The 22,074-nt window shown below is 37.6% G+C and overlaps 1 protein-coding gene across 1 annotated transcript; it reads left to right on the forward strand.

Annotated features, from left to right (window-relative positions):
- Positions 1–205: 205 nt before the first annotated feature.
- Positions 206–12,966, forward strand: LOC137487312 (macrophage mannose receptor 1). The gene is given in 15 exon segments (XM_087300963.1): positions 206–232; positions 442–468; positions 542–925; positions 1,061–1,453; positions 1,540–1,914; positions 1,995–2,369; positions 2,454–2,703; positions 9,393–9,454; positions 9,457–9,513; positions 9,622–9,966; positions 10,922–11,290; positions 11,792–11,906; positions 11,908–12,192; positions 12,404–12,480; positions 12,570–12,966. Coding segments are annotated over 13 exon segments (3,093 nt in total). The 5' UTR covers positions 206–232; positions 442–443; the 3' UTR covers positions 12,462–12,480; positions 12,570–12,966.
- Positions 12,967–22,074: the final 9,108 nt, after the last annotated feature.

Here is a 22,074-nt window from a genome sequence, read left to right on the forward strand (position 1 = left end):
TGAAATTAAAAACACAACCAGTTTAAAGCAGAACACAAACACTAAGCCTTTTTGATCATTGTTATATTACAATCACAATGTTCTTACAGAGTACATTTGATAGGACTGCTATATGATCCAAGTTTCATGATGTCAAAAGTATTTAAAGAAATGATCCACCCCTACTTTGCCAACCATTATAAATACAGCGGCGGTCACATGATCTGAAAACGGCAACTAAGAAAATCTTAAGGTAAATCAAACAAAGCTTTATTTTTAAACACATTGTGTAAGGCTAAATAAAAAAATATATTTTCCTATTATGCAAAACAATTCCATTGAAGAATGTTTATAATTATTGCACTTGTTGTGCTTCTATACAAATCTACCAACAAATAAAAAATAGAAAATCATTATAAAATTCTCCATTTAAAGATTATTAACAAGTGCTTTTTTTCACAGATATGTTTTTACTCGTTCTACTATACGGTAAGTTACAGTATATCATCTCTGAAAAGGCATGATTGATGAATCTAAATCTGATAATGTCACTCTTAAACAGGTTTTATAACCTTGACCTTGAGTGTTCCTCGTCAGTATGTGTTTGTGAATGAATCCAAGACTTGGGCAGAAGCTCAGAGATACTGTAGAGATAAATACACTGATCTGGCCACCATTAAAAATGAACAACAGACAATCCAGTTACTGGACACAGTGAATGATGATTCCATTGATTTGGCCTGGATTGGACTCTACGATGATCTGAAAAGCTGGAGATGGACTTTGGAGGACAGAGATTTCTTCAAGGCAGGAGAGAAAGAATTCAGAAACTGGAATAACCTAGTGCCATACAATTATGGAGGACAAAGACTGTGTGTATATATTTACAGTGGGATATGGTACATGGCATACTGCACAGAAATATGGCCTTTTATCTGCTATGATGGTGAGCTGCTTCCTTCATCTGAAAAAGTGTTGTTTTTTATTACTGTATATAGGACAGTAGAAAAAGTAATGTTTTATTATTTTAATAAGCTAAATATGATATGAATATGATATGAATATGATTTATATTTTTCAGGAAGACAGAACTCCAGTGCTAGTTATGTTTTTATTCATCAGCACAAAACCTGGACTGAGGCTCAGAGTTACTGTAGAGAGCATCACACAGACCTTGTCAGTATCAGGAATGAGATTGAGAACTACAGGGTTCAGTCAGTAATTCCATATAGTTATTATCATTATTATTATTATTATTATTATTATTATTATTATTATTATTATTCTGTTTGGATTGGACTGTACAGAAGCAGGTCTTGGTCAGATCAGAGCAACTCTTCATTCAGTAACTGGAGGTCAGGACAGCCTGATAATGCTGGAAACAGTGAATACTGCACTGCTGTGTCATTCAGTGACTCTGGGAGCTGGACAGATGAAAACTGCAATATAACATTACCTTTCTTTTGCTACAGTGGTGAGAAAATATCTTTCTTAAGGACCAGTATTACACAGTTGAGAATGCAAAAAAGGTATTGCTTTAATTGTACACTTTTCCCACAGTGTCATTGCTGGGATCATCCCGTCAGTATTACTTTGTGAATCAGTCTTTGAGCTGGACTGAAGCTCAGAGATTCTGCAGACAGAATTACACTGATCTGGCCACCATTGATAACATGGAGGAAATGAACAGGCTGATTAACACAGTCAATGGCAGTTACAATGGTTCAGCCTGGATTGGTCAGTATGATGATGTGAACAGCTGGAGATGGTCACTGGAAGACAATGATTTCTATCAGGAAGGAGAAAGAGATTACAGGAACTTTTATCATGAACCTGACAACAGTGGTGGAAAAGAACTGTGTGTTTACATGAATCATGATGGTAAATGGTATGATGTGTCATGTGACAACATACTGCCATTTTTTTGCTATGATAGTAAGGCATTTTTAAATGTTACCTCATAACTCACAAATTTCTATTTATACATTTGATGTTTTAAATATTTCCGACATCAGGTAGACAGAACGCCATACAGAGTTACATCAGAATCAATTTCAGTAAAACCTGGACAGAGGCTCGTAGATACTGCAGATATTATTACACAGATCTCGTTAATGTGAGATATCAGACTGAAAACCAGAAGATTCTTGAGACAGCAGGTGGAGGTGTCTGGATCGGACTTTACAGAAATAGGGTTTGGTCTGACCAACAGATTACAAGTTATGAAAACTGGAAACCAGCTATTCCCTCTTCACAACCTCAACCAGACAATGGCGAATATGATTATGGTCAGTGGGGCTTTCAGCTCTGTAGAGCCGTATCTTTCAGACATTTAGGACAATGGACTGATGAGAACTGCCTTACCAAAATGCCTTTCATTTGCTACAAAAGTAAGTTAATTGTTTGATTGTGTTGGTTAAAAGGGATTCATCGAGAAAATAAAATGTGTTAAAATTTCGCTTTTTATCATACAGTGATTTGCTCTAGATCTTTGTGTGCTCGTCAGTATCACTTTCTGAATCAATCTTTGAGTTGGACAGATGCTCAGAGATTCTGCAGACAGAATTACAGTGATCTGGCCACCATTGATAACATGGAGGAAATGAACAGGCTGATTAAAACAGTTCGTGGGACTTACTATGGCAAAGGTTGGATTGGACTGTATGATGATCCAAATAATTGGAGATGGTCCCTGGATAACGCAGCTTTAGGTATGGGATTTAAGTGAAGTTTATTCATAAACTAATTTCGAGAGGAGCACGTGATTATGATTGAACACGGCTGGTCCTGCATTAGCATGCTTGATCCACCAATCAGGCCATTCCTAACCACTATAAAGAGCCAGGGTTTTCTCACTACAGTCATCTTCGATTTGAAGAATACACTGCTCTGCATCAGCTGCTACTGCTACTGCTACTGCTACTGCTACTGCTACTGCTACTGCTACTGCTACTGCTACTGCTACTGCTACTGCTACTGCTACTGCTACTGCTACTCCAGCTACATCAACTTCTCCAGCTACAACTTCTCCAGCAACAACATCAACTTCTCCAGCTACATCAACTTCTCCAACAACAACAACTTCTCCAGCTACATCAACTTCTCCAACAACAACAACTTCTCCAGCTACATCAACTTCTCCAGCTACATCAACTTCTCCAGCTACATCAACTTCTCCAGCTACATCAACTTCTCCAGCTACATCAACTTCTCCAGCTACATCAACTTCTCCAGCTACATCAACTTCTCCAGCTACATCAACTTCTCCAGCTACACCAACTTATCCAACTACAACTTCTCAACCTTCTACTTCAATTGCCTCACACAATGCAATCTCTGTGTCTTCAACCCAATTCTCCAACAAGATCACAGTAAAAACTCGATCACCATCCATGAACTTTGCCTAAACTCTCGATGCCTGCGATTCAAGCTGAACTCTCTTCTAGGGGTGCACCAGCGGTAACATACATGACACTTTTTAAGGGGAAGCCTCACAAACTACAACTAAGATTAAACATCCATCTTTAAAGGATGATTCTAGCGTGAATAGAATGACTCACCTCTCAATCAAGGTTGTAGACAATCCAATCCTTAAAACATCAGTCCACAACTTATGCATACATTGATAAACATCCATGTTAATCCTCCAAACTAGTCGCTGTGGTGCATTCAATAGAGTAGCGTCTCCAATCATAACACTAGTTCTCTGGCAAACAAAATGGCCGCCAGCCTTTTTCTGCAACTTTGATTGACACTCCTTCGAGCCAATAGCTGAAAGGAGAAGCGTCACCATCCAATGAACTCTCAAAAATTTGAGATGGTCCCACCCTCTCTCATGACAAGCTCATGAATGATTATCATTACATTTACACAATTACTACTAAATGGTGACATTAATTTTAAGTTCAGGGTTTGATGTTGGCAGATGATAAATAAATAAATACATAAATTAATAAATAAATAATAAAGAAAATAAATAATTATAAAATGTATTAAAAAAATAAATAAATAAATAAATAAATAAATAAATAAATAAAAAATAAAAAAATAATAAAAATAAAAATAAAAATAAAAAAAAATAAATAAAATAATAAAAAATAAAATAAATAAATAAATAAATAAATAAATAAAAAAATAAATAAAAAAAACTGCCACATCTGATAGTTTAACTTCTAAAAAGTTTACTCTGCTACTGAAAAACATTCAACGCATTAGGCATAGAAGTCCAATCGTAATATGCCCCAGTGACTCATGTCCATACATTTATAAGCCATAAGCTTATAATGGCAAGTTGGTTAGATGTGAAAACAGCAAAAAAAAAAAAAAAATTCCCGCTTTGACTTCCACGAATGAGAGGAGGACATTTCTGACATGTCTGATGTTTCATCAATTGACTCTGCGTTAGATACAAACCAAGGGGTTTAAACTCCACTATAATTCCACCTACCCTGTCTTCAAGAGGTACATCAGGATCACTAGACGAGCAGATTTCCCATTTAATATGCCATCCTTAGGAGGGACAAATGCCTACCTCTACTATCTTTGCTCGTTGCGACAATGAGGCTTCGTACCATGCATTAACAAAGGCACTTCCACACTTAGTTGCCCATGCTCTTATTAAGATGCCCCGCATGGTTATCAGCTAAAATAATTCATTGTGTTTGCCATACATGTACCATGTTGTAATGTCATTTCTGATTTTCTCTTGTTTTTCTCATTTCAGAGATCATGTCAGCTGGTTGCAGAAGCTGACCCTCATCCAACCTATTACACTCCACATCCATTTCTAAATACATTTACACTCTTTGCAAATGACACTTTTCCACTCACATAGCCCACACCCTCGATGCCATATTCACACTAGCCTTTTTAATTTAAGTCGTCTGAACTAAGTATGACATTTCAATCCAACGATACACCTAACCATATCTGATCTATCTTCGCAGGATGAAGGGATGCAGGATGATATCCGTTCCCCCACACACCTGTTCTAAACAGGCCCGGATTGGCTAATCGGGAGGACCGGGAGAATTCCCGGTGGGCCGGTCTGTTTTTTTTTTTTTTTTTTTGGCCGCGAGGGCCGGTGTCCCTAGCTCCAGAATCTGTTGCTCTCAGCAGTGACACTTTTTTAATTCATTTACTTGACCACAGCTTTTTATTCATTATTTTACCACAACTTTTCTCTTTTGTTGTGGTCGAGTGGTTGGCACGTTAGGTTAAGACGCTGCGGACCTGGGTTCGATCCTTGCTAGAGTAATTTAGTGTTTTCATTTTTTGATAAGACATATAATACTGTTAGGGTTGTAGAACATTTGAAGTTCTAAAGCAGCTGTTTTCTTAAAAAAAAAAAAAAAAAAAAAAAAAAAAAAAGTCGTGAACTGAGGTGGGCTGGTCTGAGGCTTGAAACTCCAGAGTTGAAAAGGTGTCCCACTCCGGCCCTGGTTCTAAACCTCTTAGCATTTTTACACCACAGAAGAGCAATACCACCTCGGGGAAGCCCAGCCGATCCTCTCCAGCCAACTTCCACCATCATGCATTATTGGGTATGAAGTATGACTCTGTCATTTCCTTCCTATTTCCCTTCCTATTTAACATAGGAGCTCCTTCACTACCCTTCCCTGTTTTTCTAGCTTTAACTTTTTCTCTCCAAATTTAAACTATCCTATACTTCTATTCACTTTCATTCACCACAGCTCCGACCAATTCAGGGGTTGTCTTGAGTTTCAGTTGCTGCAAAAGGAACGTTCTAAATGAGCTTGCATACACTTACAAATTTTCTAAATACCACTATCGTTGTACTCCCCGCACTAATACAGCAGTAAATGCTTCTGCGGGAGCACAAGTTGCCTCCATACTGGCCCACTACACCACTGCAGCCGCAGAAATGCTCCGCAGAGTTGCACACCCAAAGCACCACTGCTACCGCAGTGACCCTCTAGCATATGCCTTATTCACCTTCATCTTTACATATCACTAAAGGCAGTATTTAACGTCCCTGCGGGAGCACTCAAAACTTACTAATATCGACTGTTTAGGTGCTCCACTTAACTATACACCCCATTAACATCACTGCAACTGCAGTGACGCTCTAGCTGAGCCCCTTTTTCACTTTCATCTCTAAATATCACTGCTAATAGTACTTAGTATTTCTGTGTGAGGCTCTAATACTGAGTACCACTGCACCTCTGCTCTTGCAGAGACGCTTTGCCGAGCCTTATTCTCCCTCTGCACCACTGCTGCAACAGTTAAGCTTTGCCTGAGCTGCAACTGCAGAGACGGCTGTTTAGCCTTAATTCTCTGCACCACTGATTTTATTGCACTTCTGTAACTGCAGAGAAGCTCTGCTGAGATTATTTTTTCCCCTGCACCAATGCTGCAGCAGTGACGCCCTGCCTGAACAGTCTTCCAACAACAGATATAAACTCTGTCATTGGTCCTCTAACACCTCTAAATCCTCAATTTGCCTCAGCCAATATTTCCTCAGAGAAGCCCAGCTGATTCTCGGTTGCAGACTTCAACCTAGTTTCCAAGCAGCACGACTCTGTCTGTTCTTCCTACTTGCTGTCTTAGTTGCATAGGACTCATTTTTACTAAACTTTCCTTTTTATTTTATTAAACTTCCCTTCTCTTTCTCTTCATAATTTTTTAATTTCACTTGCACTCATTCTCCGCAGCTCGGACTCCCACAGGGGTAGCCCCAAGCTCCCACTGCCACAGCAGTGAAGCTCTTTAAAAGCTCACATGTACACTTTTCAAAAAATTTAACCATTATCACACTCCGCCGCAATAATACAGCCGTAAAGGCGTAGCGGGAACTCGTATTGCTTCCATACTGACTACAATTACACCTCTACAGCAGCTCCACTTAATTACATTGCATTGTAGCATCAATTTATTCTCCATCACCACACTCCCCGCAACAATACAGCCATAAAGGCTTAGCGGGAACTCGTATTGCTTACATACTGACCACCATCACACCTTTACAGCAGCTCCACTTAATTACATTGCATTGTAGTATCAATTTATTCTCCATCACCACACTCCCCGCAACAATACAGCCATAAAGGCTTAGCGGGAACTCGTATTGCTTACATACTGACCACCATCACACCTTTACAGCAGCTCCACTTAATTACATTGCATTGTAGTATCAATTTATTTTCCATCACCACACTCCCCGCTATAATACAGCTGTAAAGGCTTAGCGGGAACATGTATTGCTTTCACACATATAATGCACCAGACTCTGATTACCTATGCACCCCTGCAGCCACAGAGTTGGTCTACTGTGCCTGATTCCTATCTGCTACACAGCTGTTAATCAGCTCTCCAAAGCGCACTTCCCTTTGGAAACTGACTTTCACCGCACCTCTGCAGCCGCAGAGACGCTCAGCCGAGCATCACTCCCCTCTACATCACTGCCGCAGCAGTGACGCTTAGCGAGCGCATATACACTTCCACTTAGCAATCCACTACTGATACACTCTCCAGCACTGCCAAAGCAGTTAAACGTCTCTGCGGAGGCGTATTTACCTTCCAGATACTGACTTCCATTGCACCTCTGCAGCAGCAGAGACGCTCAGCCGAGCATCATTTACATCCCCTGCACCACTGCTGCAGCAGTGACGCTCTGCTGGAGCTCATGCACACTTCCATTACACTTATACCACTTCTGTCACTCCCAGCACTGCTAAAGCAGTTAAAACGCTGCTGCAGAAGCGTATTCTTCCCCTTAGGACTGACTACCACCGCACCTCTGCAGTCGCAGAGACGCTCAGCCGAGCATCACTCCCCTCCACATCACTGCCGCAGCAGTGACGCTCAGCGAGCGCATATACACTTTCATTTAGCAACCCAATACTGATACACTCTCCAGCACTGCTAAAGCAGTTAAACGTCCCTGCGGAGGCGTATTTCCCTTACAAATACTGACTTCCATTGCACCTCTGCAGCAGCAGAGACGCTCAGCCGAGCATCATTTACATCCCCTGCACCACTGCTGCAGCAGTGACGCTCTGCTGGAGCTCATGCACACTTCCATTACACTTATACCACTTCTGTCACTCCCAGCACTGCTAAAGCAGTTAAAACGCTGCTGCAGAAGCGTATTCTTCCCCTTAGTACTGACTACCATCGCACCTCTGCAGTCGCAGAGACGCTCAGCCGAGCTTCATCCCCCCTGCACCACTGCTGCAGCAGTGTCGCTCCACCGGAGCTCACGCACACTACCATTTATCCATACCACTACTGACACACTCCCCATTGGACTGCCAAAGCGGTTAATCAGTTAACCGCTTCTCATCTGCAGCTACAGCTCCGCAGAACCTTACAGCTTTATTTTCCATCACTACTATACTAAACCTTTACGAAACTCACCACATATGTTTTAAACCTTTACACTTACCCCACTCACTCTCCCGCTGGTCCTTACAATTAACAGAACCCGGGAGCACACATAGTCATACATAAGCACTTTCAGTTAATTTTTACACCCACACCAGTCTCTGTTGCTCCTCCAAGCTATTTCTGTATCACTTTTCAGCAGCCGGATATGGCATTAATCTCCTGTGCCTTTTGGGGGGTTCTTCAAATACACGGCTGCTGTCCCGAGCGGAGCATTTTGGGGAGTTGTCGAGATCTACCTGAGCTCGAGGCTCCCCTCTCTTCCTCCAAACGGGAGGGAGCCCAGGGCTCAAGAACCTTCGAGCTCAGGGCTCTCTCCCGGGACAGCATGCCAAACTTGCTTATAATCAATCATCATCTAAGTGTGAACTCTTGAAGTGAAGTTTATTCATAAACTAATTTCGAGAGGAGCACGTGATTATGATTGAACACGGCTGGTCCTGCATTAGCATGCTTGATCCACCAATCAGGCCATTCCTAACCACTATAAAGAGCCAGGGTTTTCTCACTACAGTCATCTTCGATTTGAAGAATCCCCCCTTCCACCCCTACCTTTTCACCTTTCCCTCCATAGGGCAGCACGGTGGCTCAGTGACTAGCACTGTCGCCTCACAGCAAGAACGTCACCGGTTCTAGTTCCTTAACAGGCCGGTGGTCGTTTCTGTGTGTAGTTTGCATGTTCTTCCCGTGCTTGCGTGGGTTTTCCCCGGGTTCTCCGGTTTCCTCCCACATTCCAAAAACATGTACAACAAGTTAATCGTTAAATCTAAATTTCAATACAGGTAATCTAATAATGCAGCATATCTTTTAATAGCCTTCAATCTTAATCTTTAGCTATTATAAAAAGGGGAGTTGTCGAGATCTACCTGAGCTCGAGGCTCCCCTCTCTTCCTCCAAACGGGAGGGAGCCCAGGGCTCAAGAACCTTCGAGCTCAGGGCTCTCTCCCGGGACAGCATGCCAAACTTGCTTATAATCAATCATCATCTAAGTGTGAACTCTTGAAAAGCTGGTTTGTTCAGCAACCAAGAAACTGGGATGGAAAGAGTCTGTGTGTGTACATGTCATATTATCGGGAATATGGAGTAAAGCCTCTTGCTCCTTTGCCATACCATTTGTTTGCTATGATGGTAAGAATTTCCAGGGGCTAATTAACTAAAACAACACATTTTCAAAATCGAAGATTTTGATACCGTTTTTCCTAACAGTTAATTTAATTAACTTGTTGTTGTTTGCAGAAAGAACAAATGCAGGTTCAAGTTATGTGTTTGTTAATCAATTCAAAAACTGGACTGAAGCTCAGAGTTACTGCAGAGAAAATCACACAGACATCGTCAGTATCAGGAATGAGATGGAGAACTACAGGGTTCAGTCAGTAATTACAAATTATTACGTTGTTTGGATTGGACTGTACAGAAGCAGGTCTTGGTCAGATCAGAGCAACTCTTCATTCAGTAACTGGAGGTCAGGACAGCCTGATAATGCTGGAAACAGTGAATACTGCACTGCTGTGTCATTCAGTGACTCTGGGAGCTGGACAGATGAAAACTGCAATACTGCCTTTCCTTTCATTTGCTACAGTGGTGAGTAGATCATTCACGATAGAGTATTGCTGCAGATTTGTTTTTATTTCAAGTAGTCTTTACATAAGGCACCTAAAATATTAGATTACTGTATCTTTTAAGTGGCATGCATTGTTAAAGCTTTAAATGGCTAGTGTATGTTGCTATAAATTATGTTACATTATTACTCAGTCCTTTCTATTTCCAAATCTACCAAATGTTTAGCTTCTATAAAAAAAACTATTGTTGCATTCTGATTTTGTCTTTAGTTCAAGAGTTCACACTTAGCTAATGATTGATTATAAAGCTTGTTTGGCATGATGTCCCTGGAGAGAGAACTAAGCTTATAAGATCCTTGAGCCCAGGGCTCCCTCCCGTTGGCGAGAGGGGAGTTTGAGCTCAGGTGGATATCGAGAACTCCACTGCTGTAGTAGCTTATGAACAGATAGAGATTGCTCTAAAGAGATAACTACTTACTACGAGCATGTCAATGGTGCTGATTTGTATTAGTCAATTAACTTAAGTTGCATGTTTTTGAACTGTGGGAGGAAACCGGGGAATCCACCGGGAAACCCATGTGAACACAGGGAGGATGTGTAAACTCGGCACAGAAACGTTGGCTGGCTTGGTTAGGACTAGAACCAGTGACGTTCTTGCTGTAAGGCAACAGTGCTAACCACTGTGCCACCGTGCCACCCATCTAGGAAAGGAGGAGGAGTAGGGGTGGAGGGGGATTCTTCAAAATGAAGATGGCTGTTATATGGAACTTTGGAATCATCTGATTGGTGAATCATAAATTGAATAATGTGGGATCAGCCGCAAGCAATCATAAACATGTGATCCTTTCGAAATTACTTTATAAATAAACTTCACTTGTTTAACTTTGACACTTGAATTTTCTAATCTGTGATAGATGATCACAGATTTTAGATTATTTTATTTATATAAAAATGTAATCATTGCTTCTCATTGACAGCTTTAGCATCATCCCATCAGTATCATTTTGTGAATCAGTCTATGAGCTGGACTGAAGCTTAGACATTCTGCAGGCAGAGTTACACTGATCTGGCCACCATTGATAACATGGAGGAAATGAACAGGTTGATTAACACAGTCAATAATAGTTACAATGGTTCAGCCTGGATTGGTCAGTATGATGATGTGAACAGCTAAAGATGGTCACTGGAAAACAATGATTTCTATCAGGAAGGAGAAAGAGACTTCAGAAACTGGTTTTATGAACCAAACAACTATAACGGGAATGAAATGTGTGTGTACATGGACAGAAGTGGAAAGTGGTTTGATTCATCATGTGACAATTCTTTTACATTTGCTTGCTATGATGGTAAGACTTTGTAAATCTTAAATGTAATCACTTTACATAAATGATTATTATATCAGATTTGCCTGCAGTGATGATAAAAGCTGATGTCAAACCTTTATAATTCTTATTATGTAAGAACCTGGTCATGGTTTTCTGCTCTCTGTATTGTATCTCTAGTACTGCACCTGCACATTTGGCATGTCATGATTTTGCAAAGTACAATGCGATTCATGGATTAACTTCTATGTTGATCCTAGAATAACATTTTTGTTTCGAAAATGTAATCCATACCTATTTACAACCCCTACATTTTCTTATCCCTAAACCCAATCAAAACTGTAAATTATTCCCAAAATTAGAGGGGAATAATAGTTGGATAATCATGTAGAAGGTCATAAACCTAAACGTAAGCATAAACTTAACATAATCAGTAATCATATGCCAGGTTGGCGGTACATAAAAAGACAAATTAACACATGGACTGGTTTATTTATAAGCTATTCACTTTATGTTTTATCTTAGGTAAAGAAAATTCCTCTCAAAAGTATGTTTGGGTATCTGAGTACAAGACCTGGACTGAAGCTCAGAGCTACTGCAGAGAGACATACACAAACCTGGCTAGTGTAAGGAATGAGACAGCGGCAACAGATACTGAACGTTACATATTTAAGCTATAATTATGGGTATCATATATGGATTGGTCTACACAAAAACAGACTGTGGTCAGATCAGAGCAGCTCTTCCTTCACATATTGGCTGCCATGGACTGCAGGTGTTGATGCACAACCAGATAATGGTGCAAATGTCCCAGGAGAACAGGGGGCCCAACACTGTACAACTGTGTCTTTAAAATACTTTGGTCAGTGGTCAGATGAGAGATGTTTTGCCAGCTTGCCCTTCTTCTGTTACAGTGGTAAGAAAATGTACTGTTTATAATGAAATGCTTAAATTGCAAATTCAATAATCTTTTATGCTTAATCTTTTAACGTCTTTTTTTGCTTTCTGGTGAACATGACAATCATCTCACCGTGTCATTTCAGATGTGTATGGTAGGTTTGTGTAGATAAGGTCTTTTCTGCTAAATCATTCTTGCATGTCCAAAAGTTCTGACCAGTTTTGTTTTTCTCTTATTAGTGATGGGACTGAGAGTGAAACTTACAAGTGCGGAAAATTTATCGCAGTCTCAGATTGAAGAGCAGTTGATTATACAGGTAAAAACAATTCTAAGAGTTGAATACATCAAAACAATTTTAAAGAGCTCGCAAATAGTTCACAAACAAAAAAACAAATCATGTTTCAGCTCCAGGAAGAATTTATCAGACAAGGACTTCCCAGACACTTCACCATACATTTGAGAAACGTCCGTAAAACCAGTCCATGAGAAACAAAGACAGCCCTCCTTCACACAAGGCAAATGGTTTAAGCTTTCAGGTGCCACTGTTTGCAAAACTATAATACATATGATCTTTCGATCTCACCATATAATCTTATTAGTTTTGTGGAAAAATTGAATTGTTCTAGTATTTTACTCTCTCTGCTTCTGCATTCTTGACAATTAAAAAACTGTTTTTCTGTTCCATTAGAAGAGAACCTGCTGTTAATTTTTCTTCAAGTGTAAACTGCAGTCTTTTGTTATTCTGTTACTTAATGTATGTTCATTAGTGCATTAATAAAAAGATGACAAATACACAAACCACAAACAATCTTCCTGTGATTTGTTTACTCAAATCAAAACCACACACTTTTTAGGTACTTGCAAGTAGTATTAAGGTATATGGAGCATTTACAGTAAGTAATATTTAAAAGCACCTCCCCAGTGGTAGCTTTTGTATCTTATCTTGTAATACTGATGCTTGGTGTGTGTTTAAAATTCTTATCAATGTTTATTCCAGGGGTCTCAAACTCAAATTGGCAGGAGGCCATTTCAGTGACTGACAATTTATAGGAGGGCCATTTTAACATTCAAGGACAAGAAAAAAAAGACATAATAGACACATCTTAGGACAACAGACCTAATGTTTATATTTCAAGCATTACCTGTCCCCAGTGATAGTTCAAATCAGCACGTTTTTTGCTTCACACAACTGCTGAAATATATCTGTGGCTGTTTAAATTAACAGTTTGACACTTAAATAATAATATATATAATGATAATGATGACATAATAATGATAATAATAAATATTATTACTCTGTCCTATCTAATTGTTGCTTTACCAAAAATTTAAAAGACAGCACAAGAACAGCAAAAACTGTTTGGGTAATTTTACTGAATTTACTGGCAATTGTTCTTGGTATCTTTCTTTTTTGAAAAACTACAGCATAGAAAGGGAAAGTAAGCATATATTCACATTAACTTTAACTTGCTCAATTCAACCAGCAGTAAAATGTAGATAGGTATTATAGAAATCCTAATACGCATATGGAGAAAATCTATCAGACCATTTGAATTGAATTATAGCAAAAATGTACATATTTGTTACATCATCAGAATATTGTATGAGCCATGACGTGTTTGTTTAACAAAATACAGGTGGTATAAAATTGATAATAACCAAATGACCCTTGAATATTTACAAAAATAGTTTTACTAACAATAGAGCACTTATGCACATTTATTTTAGTGTTTAAATCAGCCACAGAAATAATCTGCATGTGCGTTTCTCACAAATGCATGCTGAAAAACAAAACAAAAGTAAAACTGAAATACAGTATAAAATAGTGTAGTACTTTAAACGCCAAATAAGTGGGGGGTCAAAACCACAAGTACAGTATACGCAACAGCACAATATGGATAGTGATTCAAAAACATGTGCTTTGGGGGGCCGAATCTCATATTTTTGACGTGAATTGCGGGCCAGGAGGGAAAAGGAGGGACAGGCTGTGCATGGCCCACTCGCCAGGAGTTTGAGACCCCTGATTTACACAGATCCCTCAAAACTACTAAATTAAACTGAATGATGCATGCCAGACCAGTAGGTGGTGATGTCATTTCTGGTCTTTAAAAAAAAAAAAAAAAAAAGAAGAAGCTGTGGTTGCCAGTATTTTACCATTAAAAATACAGCACAAACCATAATATGATTTTTTTTTTTTATAATAAACTACTTAATTTTATTCTTTTAAAGTGTTAATACACCAATGTTGGGTGTACTAAAATCTAGACATCAGCTCTTTTGTCACTTAGACAAATGCATAGACAATAACACAACCATAAGCTTGTGGTGATGAGAAAGACATATGCTCATATTAAACAACTGTGAAGCATACTATATCAAAGGGCATCGTTATTGTAACACACATACAATTAAAGTAATGGAATAAACATTATTCATCAACATTAGCTGCAAATAATGTACATTATCATAAATATTTTTTTTAAAGAACCATGGTAATGTTTACAAAAAAAGTGAAGTGTCATGCAGGGAACTTAGTTAACAAGGTTACAAATTTCTACTGTAGCATTTTTTTTAACAGTTTTATCATTTAAATCACAACCATTTTTTACAGTGTGTATTAATATGTCAAAAAATCTTGTTTTTTAACAGACTAAATATTTTAGATGCCTAAAATGCCGTTAAAAGCTTTTAAGAAACTGTCATGTAAACATGCACTCAATTGCTCAATGTAAGATGGTGGAACAATTTAGATTTTGACCCTTTTCTCTTCCTTCCAGTGACCTGTACTTTCTTGATACTATCAATCAAAAAATTAAGTGTCAACCTCAAATGTCCTTGTTTTCAAGCTGTCATCTTGAGCAATGGAGTCAAATGCTGTGTGTAGTTAACTTCAGCTGATTAATTTGACTTACTCTTAAATGTATCACAGTGGAAGGGTGAAACTTTTAGCACTGTTTCAGGCTGTGTTGTTGTGCATTTACTGAGTTCTTAGTTTAAAACAGGGGCATCTGAGAAGGAATGAAAAGAGAACAAATATATTGATAGCCTTGATGGATGTGTAGATGTGGAGACAGACACACACACACTTCTACTCTCACACAGAGTATATTTCACATCTGTTGCCATCAGTAGGGTATAAAGAAGTACATGATGAAATGAAGCATGGGGAAGAAAAACCAGTGACATTCCAGTTGGTGACATTATTTAAACTGACAAAGACTATTCGCACAACAGATTGGGTGACCCAAAGCAACGTCAAAACCTGACTGCGTCAGATGAGAAATTAAAAATGACAGACTCAGATATGCTTCACAGAAGGATGGCAACAAATACAAGGCTTTGAGAAAATATGAAAGAGGCTCCATAAATTAACCTTGATGCATCTGTGGTAGTGTCTTAAAACTCAATGCAGCCACACAAAGACCAGGAGAAGCAATGCATTATTAAACCTTTAATCAGATGCTAAAGTAGCCCCTTTGAGCTGGTGAGATTCATAATGTGCTGTCAGATTCAATTTGGGTTCAATATTTTGCTCGAATCTCACAGGGAAAAACAAGCTATTTATAGCAACTGAAGTCATTTATACTGGCTTTACTGAATATAAAAAGTCTGATAATACTGACCTTTTCTCAGATATGCTAGTGGATTTCTTGTGTTAAAAATGCATTGACTTAGCCACAAATTAAACTTTTGCACTTCTTAAAGAAACACTGCATTGCATTGCATTTAATTACCTATATTTTTGATTATGTACAGTTAATACTTTAAAGAACTAAATAGAAATCACATCACTGAAAAGAAAAAAATCCACTGAGACTCACCAGAGTATAAAGGAATCAGAGAGTAAAATCCAAAACCTTGTAAGACCTTTTTTAAGACTCTCCCCAGACATTTTAAGAGCTCATCGCCACTATAGGTCTGAGTAGGTAGCATTGGTGACATTTTAAATATATTCACTAAATACTGATTCAGTGTTTCCTCTAGAATTTTTTTTAGTTGTGCAGACTCTGGTGAGCATTTTACACAGATCTTCCACATGTAGCGTTATTTCATTGACAAATGTTGTGGGCGAGGCATTAAGTCAAGATCACATTTATGTAATAGCCTACGAGCATGTCAATCTCTGCTCGAGCGCCGATTTCCTCTGTTTGTGCACAAAGCTTGTGTGCCCTCAAATATTTGCTGCTCAAGTGCAGATTTTCTTGCGCCCTCAAATAAACGCTGCTGAAGTGCGATTTAGTGCGTTTATGTAACGAGTATGTCTAAAACATTTATTAGATTTGCTAGGAATATTTATAAATGTCTCCAATAGACTAACAGAGCAGCATTAATGCGTCCTAAAGTAAAGTGAAATGGCTATAAACTCCAGCAAGATAAAGTCATTATATGCAGAGCCACAGACCTTTATCTAAAAATAACGTATAATTATGGAAACTGCACAGCACTACTATGATTACAGAAAGGTTTGTGCTGTTATAATTCACTTATCTTTTAATATGCTTTGGTGCGATTATAACCCGCTATTTAAAAAAACGACGAATGTTTTGAATGAGAAGCTGTAATGTAGCCGTTGTGGGATGAATTTTGGTGTGGCGCCCCACCACGAAGAATGAATGTAGCAGAAACCATGACTGATTGTAAGAAACTAATCCTAAACTTAAACATTATTCATATATTTTATAAAATTGTTAATCCAGAAGGTTTCGCCTATAGAACAGCAAAAATAATGGTGCTGCTGTTGTTCCTTAACAAAGCAGTGTGACATCAAATATAGCAGGATTTTATTGATTTCATAAACTACACTGCATCCCAAAATTTTAAACTTTAGCATACAACTATAATTATACAAATTTGTAATCAAAAATGATGCTACATGTAATACTTTGTAACAGCATTTAAGACTTTTTAAGGGCCTTACATTTCTCTAAATTGATTTTTCAACTTTTAATACTTTTTAAGACCCTGCAGACACTCTGCACACAATGCTACCTTACAAAAAGGCTTACAAATGACATTTAATTAGACATGACACTTTGAAGAAATATTATTTTAAATAAATAAACTATTTTCTTGTAACTTGTATGGTTTTTCCATTTAAAATTATTGTATAGGACACAACTTTATATATATAAAAAACACATTTTATATATCTCTAACTACAAAACAAATCTGTTTGTTATACTTGCAGTTTCTTCTGTTTCAGTATAAAAACTAATATTATTATTATTATTATTTTCTTTTAAATTAAACTCCATTGATCAGTTCTAAACTTTTTGTTGAAGTCATGAAAAAAGTGTATAAATCATAAATTAAATGGGACAATATTGCAAAAAAAGCCATAATAAACTAGTAAAAGATTGATCCATTTACAAAAAAAGCAAGCATGAATTTAGAATTTTAATTAAATAAACAAATATATAATAAGTTGCAGTTAAGTGTTTACAGATACAATACACATTATTCTGTTTAAAGAATATTTTCCCTACTTCTTTGTAACTCTTGACTCATTTGGAGTCAGAAGTAATATATGGAGGCTGTTGTCTGGCTGTATTATTTCTGCTTTGTGGTCTCTGAAAACCTTGTTCTCTTTTCCAGACTCCCACTCATTGAATTTGACTTTGAAATATGTTAAGATCTAACAGAAACAAATGGGAGGGCAGGAAGCACTGTGAATAATGATATTCGTTTCCATAGGTTTTTGCTATGGCTGCACGCCAAAGAGAGGCAGCCGTATGACTTTTAAGTTATTAAAGTAACTAGGTGGAAGAGGACGGGCCAAATGGCCTTCATTACTGCACATAGCTCAGGGTTCATCTACTTTACTTATGAAGTGGTCAATCAACTTAACAACACATCGCATAGCGAGAAAGTGCATTCAGGGGGGATCCGTCTGAACTACTCTGCTACTGTAAATTGAATCAAATACAAACAGTTACTTAGATCTGCCCGTACTATTGTGGACTTAATGGAAATACCAATGGCTGTTTTATCCATTATTTTATCACGCTGGAATTAATTATATGTGTATTTAAAATATTGTATGATAGTTTAAAAACCTGCAACTACTGTAATTAGAATTTGAGCATTTTAAAAAGATTTGTGATTCAAAATGCATATTGTATTCCTGTAAGTGAAACATCAAGTTACATTCAAGTCTCTTGAAGTGGCTTGAAACACAACGTTATTCAGTGTGCTGACGTAATTTTAACTGAAATAGGATGAAGGGGTGGGACATGTCGCTCGGCTCCTCCCCTTTTAAAAATAGTCAGCAGCATTTTTGTTTTACAACTCAACCAGAGCCATTTCACTTTGCTGAAGCCATATTTGACAGCCTATGACAGCCACAGTCTAATGCTAAATAATAATGCTGACATTTTCCCATCTAATCTCATCTGTATCTATTAAAAATATAGCATTTTGTGTAGATCATGTACATGTTTTTTTTTTTTGCTTTTTTTGCACTATAGAATTTCACATGACATATTCATTCCAATGGAAAGCATACACTGTCTGAATAATTTATTCTCAAAATTCCATTTCCAATATAGGAATTGTATATGATTGTGTGAAGAAGTGTCCAATTTTAGGACTGGTTCATTTCAGAAAAGTGATCTCTGTCTACACTCTACAGCTTAAAATGCAATTCCATGCTCACAAAACCATTCTTGTTCATTGGGAATGCATACATTTTCTTGCATCCATACTAAGTCTACTATGGTCATATGAGAGGCTTGACGAATCAGGGAACAATACAGAATAGTCCAGAAGCTAATCAGAGAGTGATTGTCAATAGCCATGCCTCCTTTGCTCAAAAGTTTGCGTTTCATGGAGCATATTCATGGAATATCCACATTTCCTAACTAAAATGGGGTCTTTGGCATTTACAAAATGCTCAATTTTTGCATGTCAGTGATGTCGCAGTAGTGTGAATGCCAGGTAAACAGTACTTCAGTTTCTACTTGAAGTATAGGAGGCAGAACACTTCAGATTCTAGAGGACAGTAAACCTGATGAGAAGCTGAAGAGCAGAGTGATGTCATCAAAATCCTTGAACAAATCCTTGAACCATATATTGTTGAAGTGAGAGACTGTGAGTATTGAATGCATCTATCTTCTAAATGTTTTTTTTTCATGGTTTTGGAGCACCCTATTTTATAGACAAGCTTAAGACCAAAGTCATCATAATATAAGACAAAATCTGATTTAATGGCAATTACTGCTTTTTGCTTGACTTTTGTGGTGACTGTTTTAAAATCCTTTACATTTTCCCCATGGCTCAGAATGTGTGGTTCTTCTTTGGTACAACATGCACACTGTTATATGCTGCCCTCCAGATAGCCTTTGTGTCACTACTGCCTATACCTCCAGTCTGTTATAGCTGGAGTAATGAATGAATCCATCTCCACATACTGAGCACATTGCCACCACTGGGCCAGATTGGGTCATATATCATTTTTTTGATAGCAGAATTGTATGTAGTGCACAAACTGTATTCACACCTATGCACTTACTACTTGGCATTTTTGCTACTTGGCAGCTGATGGTATCATTTTCGGGAAAGTTATGAAATTTGAAACACATATTTCATTTCAGACAATTATAACATTAATCACCTAACCTTTTAGGTAAGTCATAGATTTCTAAGTTTGTAGAGGTTTAAATTAAATTATGTCATGTTACACAATTATTATGCCAAAATTTCTTTCCAAACTCCTCCTAGATTGCTCGTCATTTTTTCACAGGAATTAAATCAGATTCCTTCACCAACAAGTAATAGAATTAACATCTTTAATCAAATTATTTCTGAATAAATTCAAGTTTTTACAGAGCTGTTGTGTCAGACAAAAGTCTCTCAGGGTTTTGATTCAGTATATTGTGTATACAAGTTTGGGCACTAGAAAAGACATAAAATAAGAACTCAGGTGGTAACATGGCAATCTTCTTGTTGTGCAGTGTTACTACTAGTATTTTTGTAAAACAACATTACAAATATCTTTTATAATACTATTACAATACTTTAATAATAATAAAAAATAAATAAAATAATAATAATAATTGTAATATGATAATAATAATTGTAATATGATAATAATAATTGTAATATAATAATAATAATAATAATAATAATAATAATAATAATAATAATAATAATAATAATAATAATAATAATTCCTATATAGCACTTTTCTGGACACAAGCGCTTTACACATGTTTTGGGGGGAATCTCCTCATCCACCACCAGTATGATATGGGGATGGTTAGGAGGACATGACAGAGTCCAGTGGGCAAATTTTGGTCCGGATGCCAGGATGAAACCCTTACTCTTTTTCAAAGAACATCTTGGGATTTTAATGATCACAGAGCGTCAGGACCTTGGTTTGACATCTCATCCAAAAGGTGGCACCCTCTGAGCAGTGTAGAGTCCCCATCAATATACTTGGGCATTATGCTCCACACAGTCCACAGGTTGAGCGCCCCCTGCTGGTTTCACTTAAACCACTTCCAGCAGCAACCTAGCTTTCCCATATGGTCTCCCATCAAGGTACTGACCAGTCACAGCCCTGCTTGGCTTCAGTGGGCAACCATGTGAGAGTTGCAGAGAGCTAGCTGATGGCCAATTATATCTATATTAAAATGCATAATAATAATAAATACTTTGACTTATATATAACTGCTACATTTTAGCCATTGCTTAATTGTTACCGTTACTTTGTTGAGGACTTATATAGCAGTTTATGATTAGATAAGAAAAAATGCCATTAAACAGTTTGTGATGAGTTGGTTCATGTTGTTCATCTTTTTTTTTTTTTTTAGAATTTTAATTAGGTAAACATAGTGATCATCGATGCTCTCTGGTTTTAATAGTGCATTGTGATACTTTTTATGGAGCACGTAAATCAGTGCATTGGAAGAATTTTGAGATTGAGACAGTCCTAAATACAGTAGGTGACTGCCTGATCAATCTCCTACCTGCTGAACTAGAAAGCTGACTGAGGCGCAACATTGGTTTATGTTATGTCAACCATGACCTGAGGTTGCATGCACTATTTCTGTATGGGCCATCATATAGTCAGGAAATATGATATAAATTAATATAATATAAAATAATATAATATAATATAATATTCATTCATTTTCTTGTCGGCTCAGTCCCTTTATTAATCCAGGGTCGCCACAGCGGAACGAACCGCCAACTTATCCAGCAAGTTTTTATGCAGCGGATGCCCTTCCAGCCGCAACCCATCTCTGGGAAACATCTACACACACACACATTCACACACACACACACACACACTCATACACTACGGACAATTTAGCCTACCCAATTTACCTATACCGCATGTCTTTAGACTGTGGGGGAAACCGGAGCACCCGGAGGGAACCCACACGAAGGCAGGGAGAACATGCAAACTCCACACAGAAACGCTAATTGAGCCAAGATTCGAACCAGCGACCCAGCGACCTTCTTGCTGTGAGGCGACAGCACTACCTACTGCGCCACTGCCTCGCCCATAATATAATATAATATAATATAATATAATATAATATAATATAATATAATATAATATAATATAATATAATAATATAATATAATATAATTTATTTAGAGTAATAAAGTAATAAACAAATTACATCACCTCACAAGTAATTGTCCATGTGGGCTTTCAAGCATTTTGCCTAAAATTGTCTCCAAATGTTTTTACTATTTTCAGCTGTGTAATATAATACTCAATCTGCATCTGTTGTTTTTGCCCCCTAATTACTCCTTTCAGAAATATATATATCGAGTTATTTGAAAACCTCTCTAGATCACTGTTATTAAAGCCTTTTGATAAACTATACTTTTAAGCAGTGAAAGGTCTATGAGTTCTGGAATATATACAACGAGTTTTAATGCTTCTAATATATAG

This window comes from Danio rerio, chromosome 21 (genome assembly GCF_052040795.2).
Source record: "Danio rerio strain M-AB ecotype USA chromosome 21, GRCz13ab, whole genome shotgun sequence".
Lineage (NCBI taxonomy): Eukaryota > Metazoa > Chordata > Actinopteri > Cypriniformes > Danionidae > Danio > Danio rerio.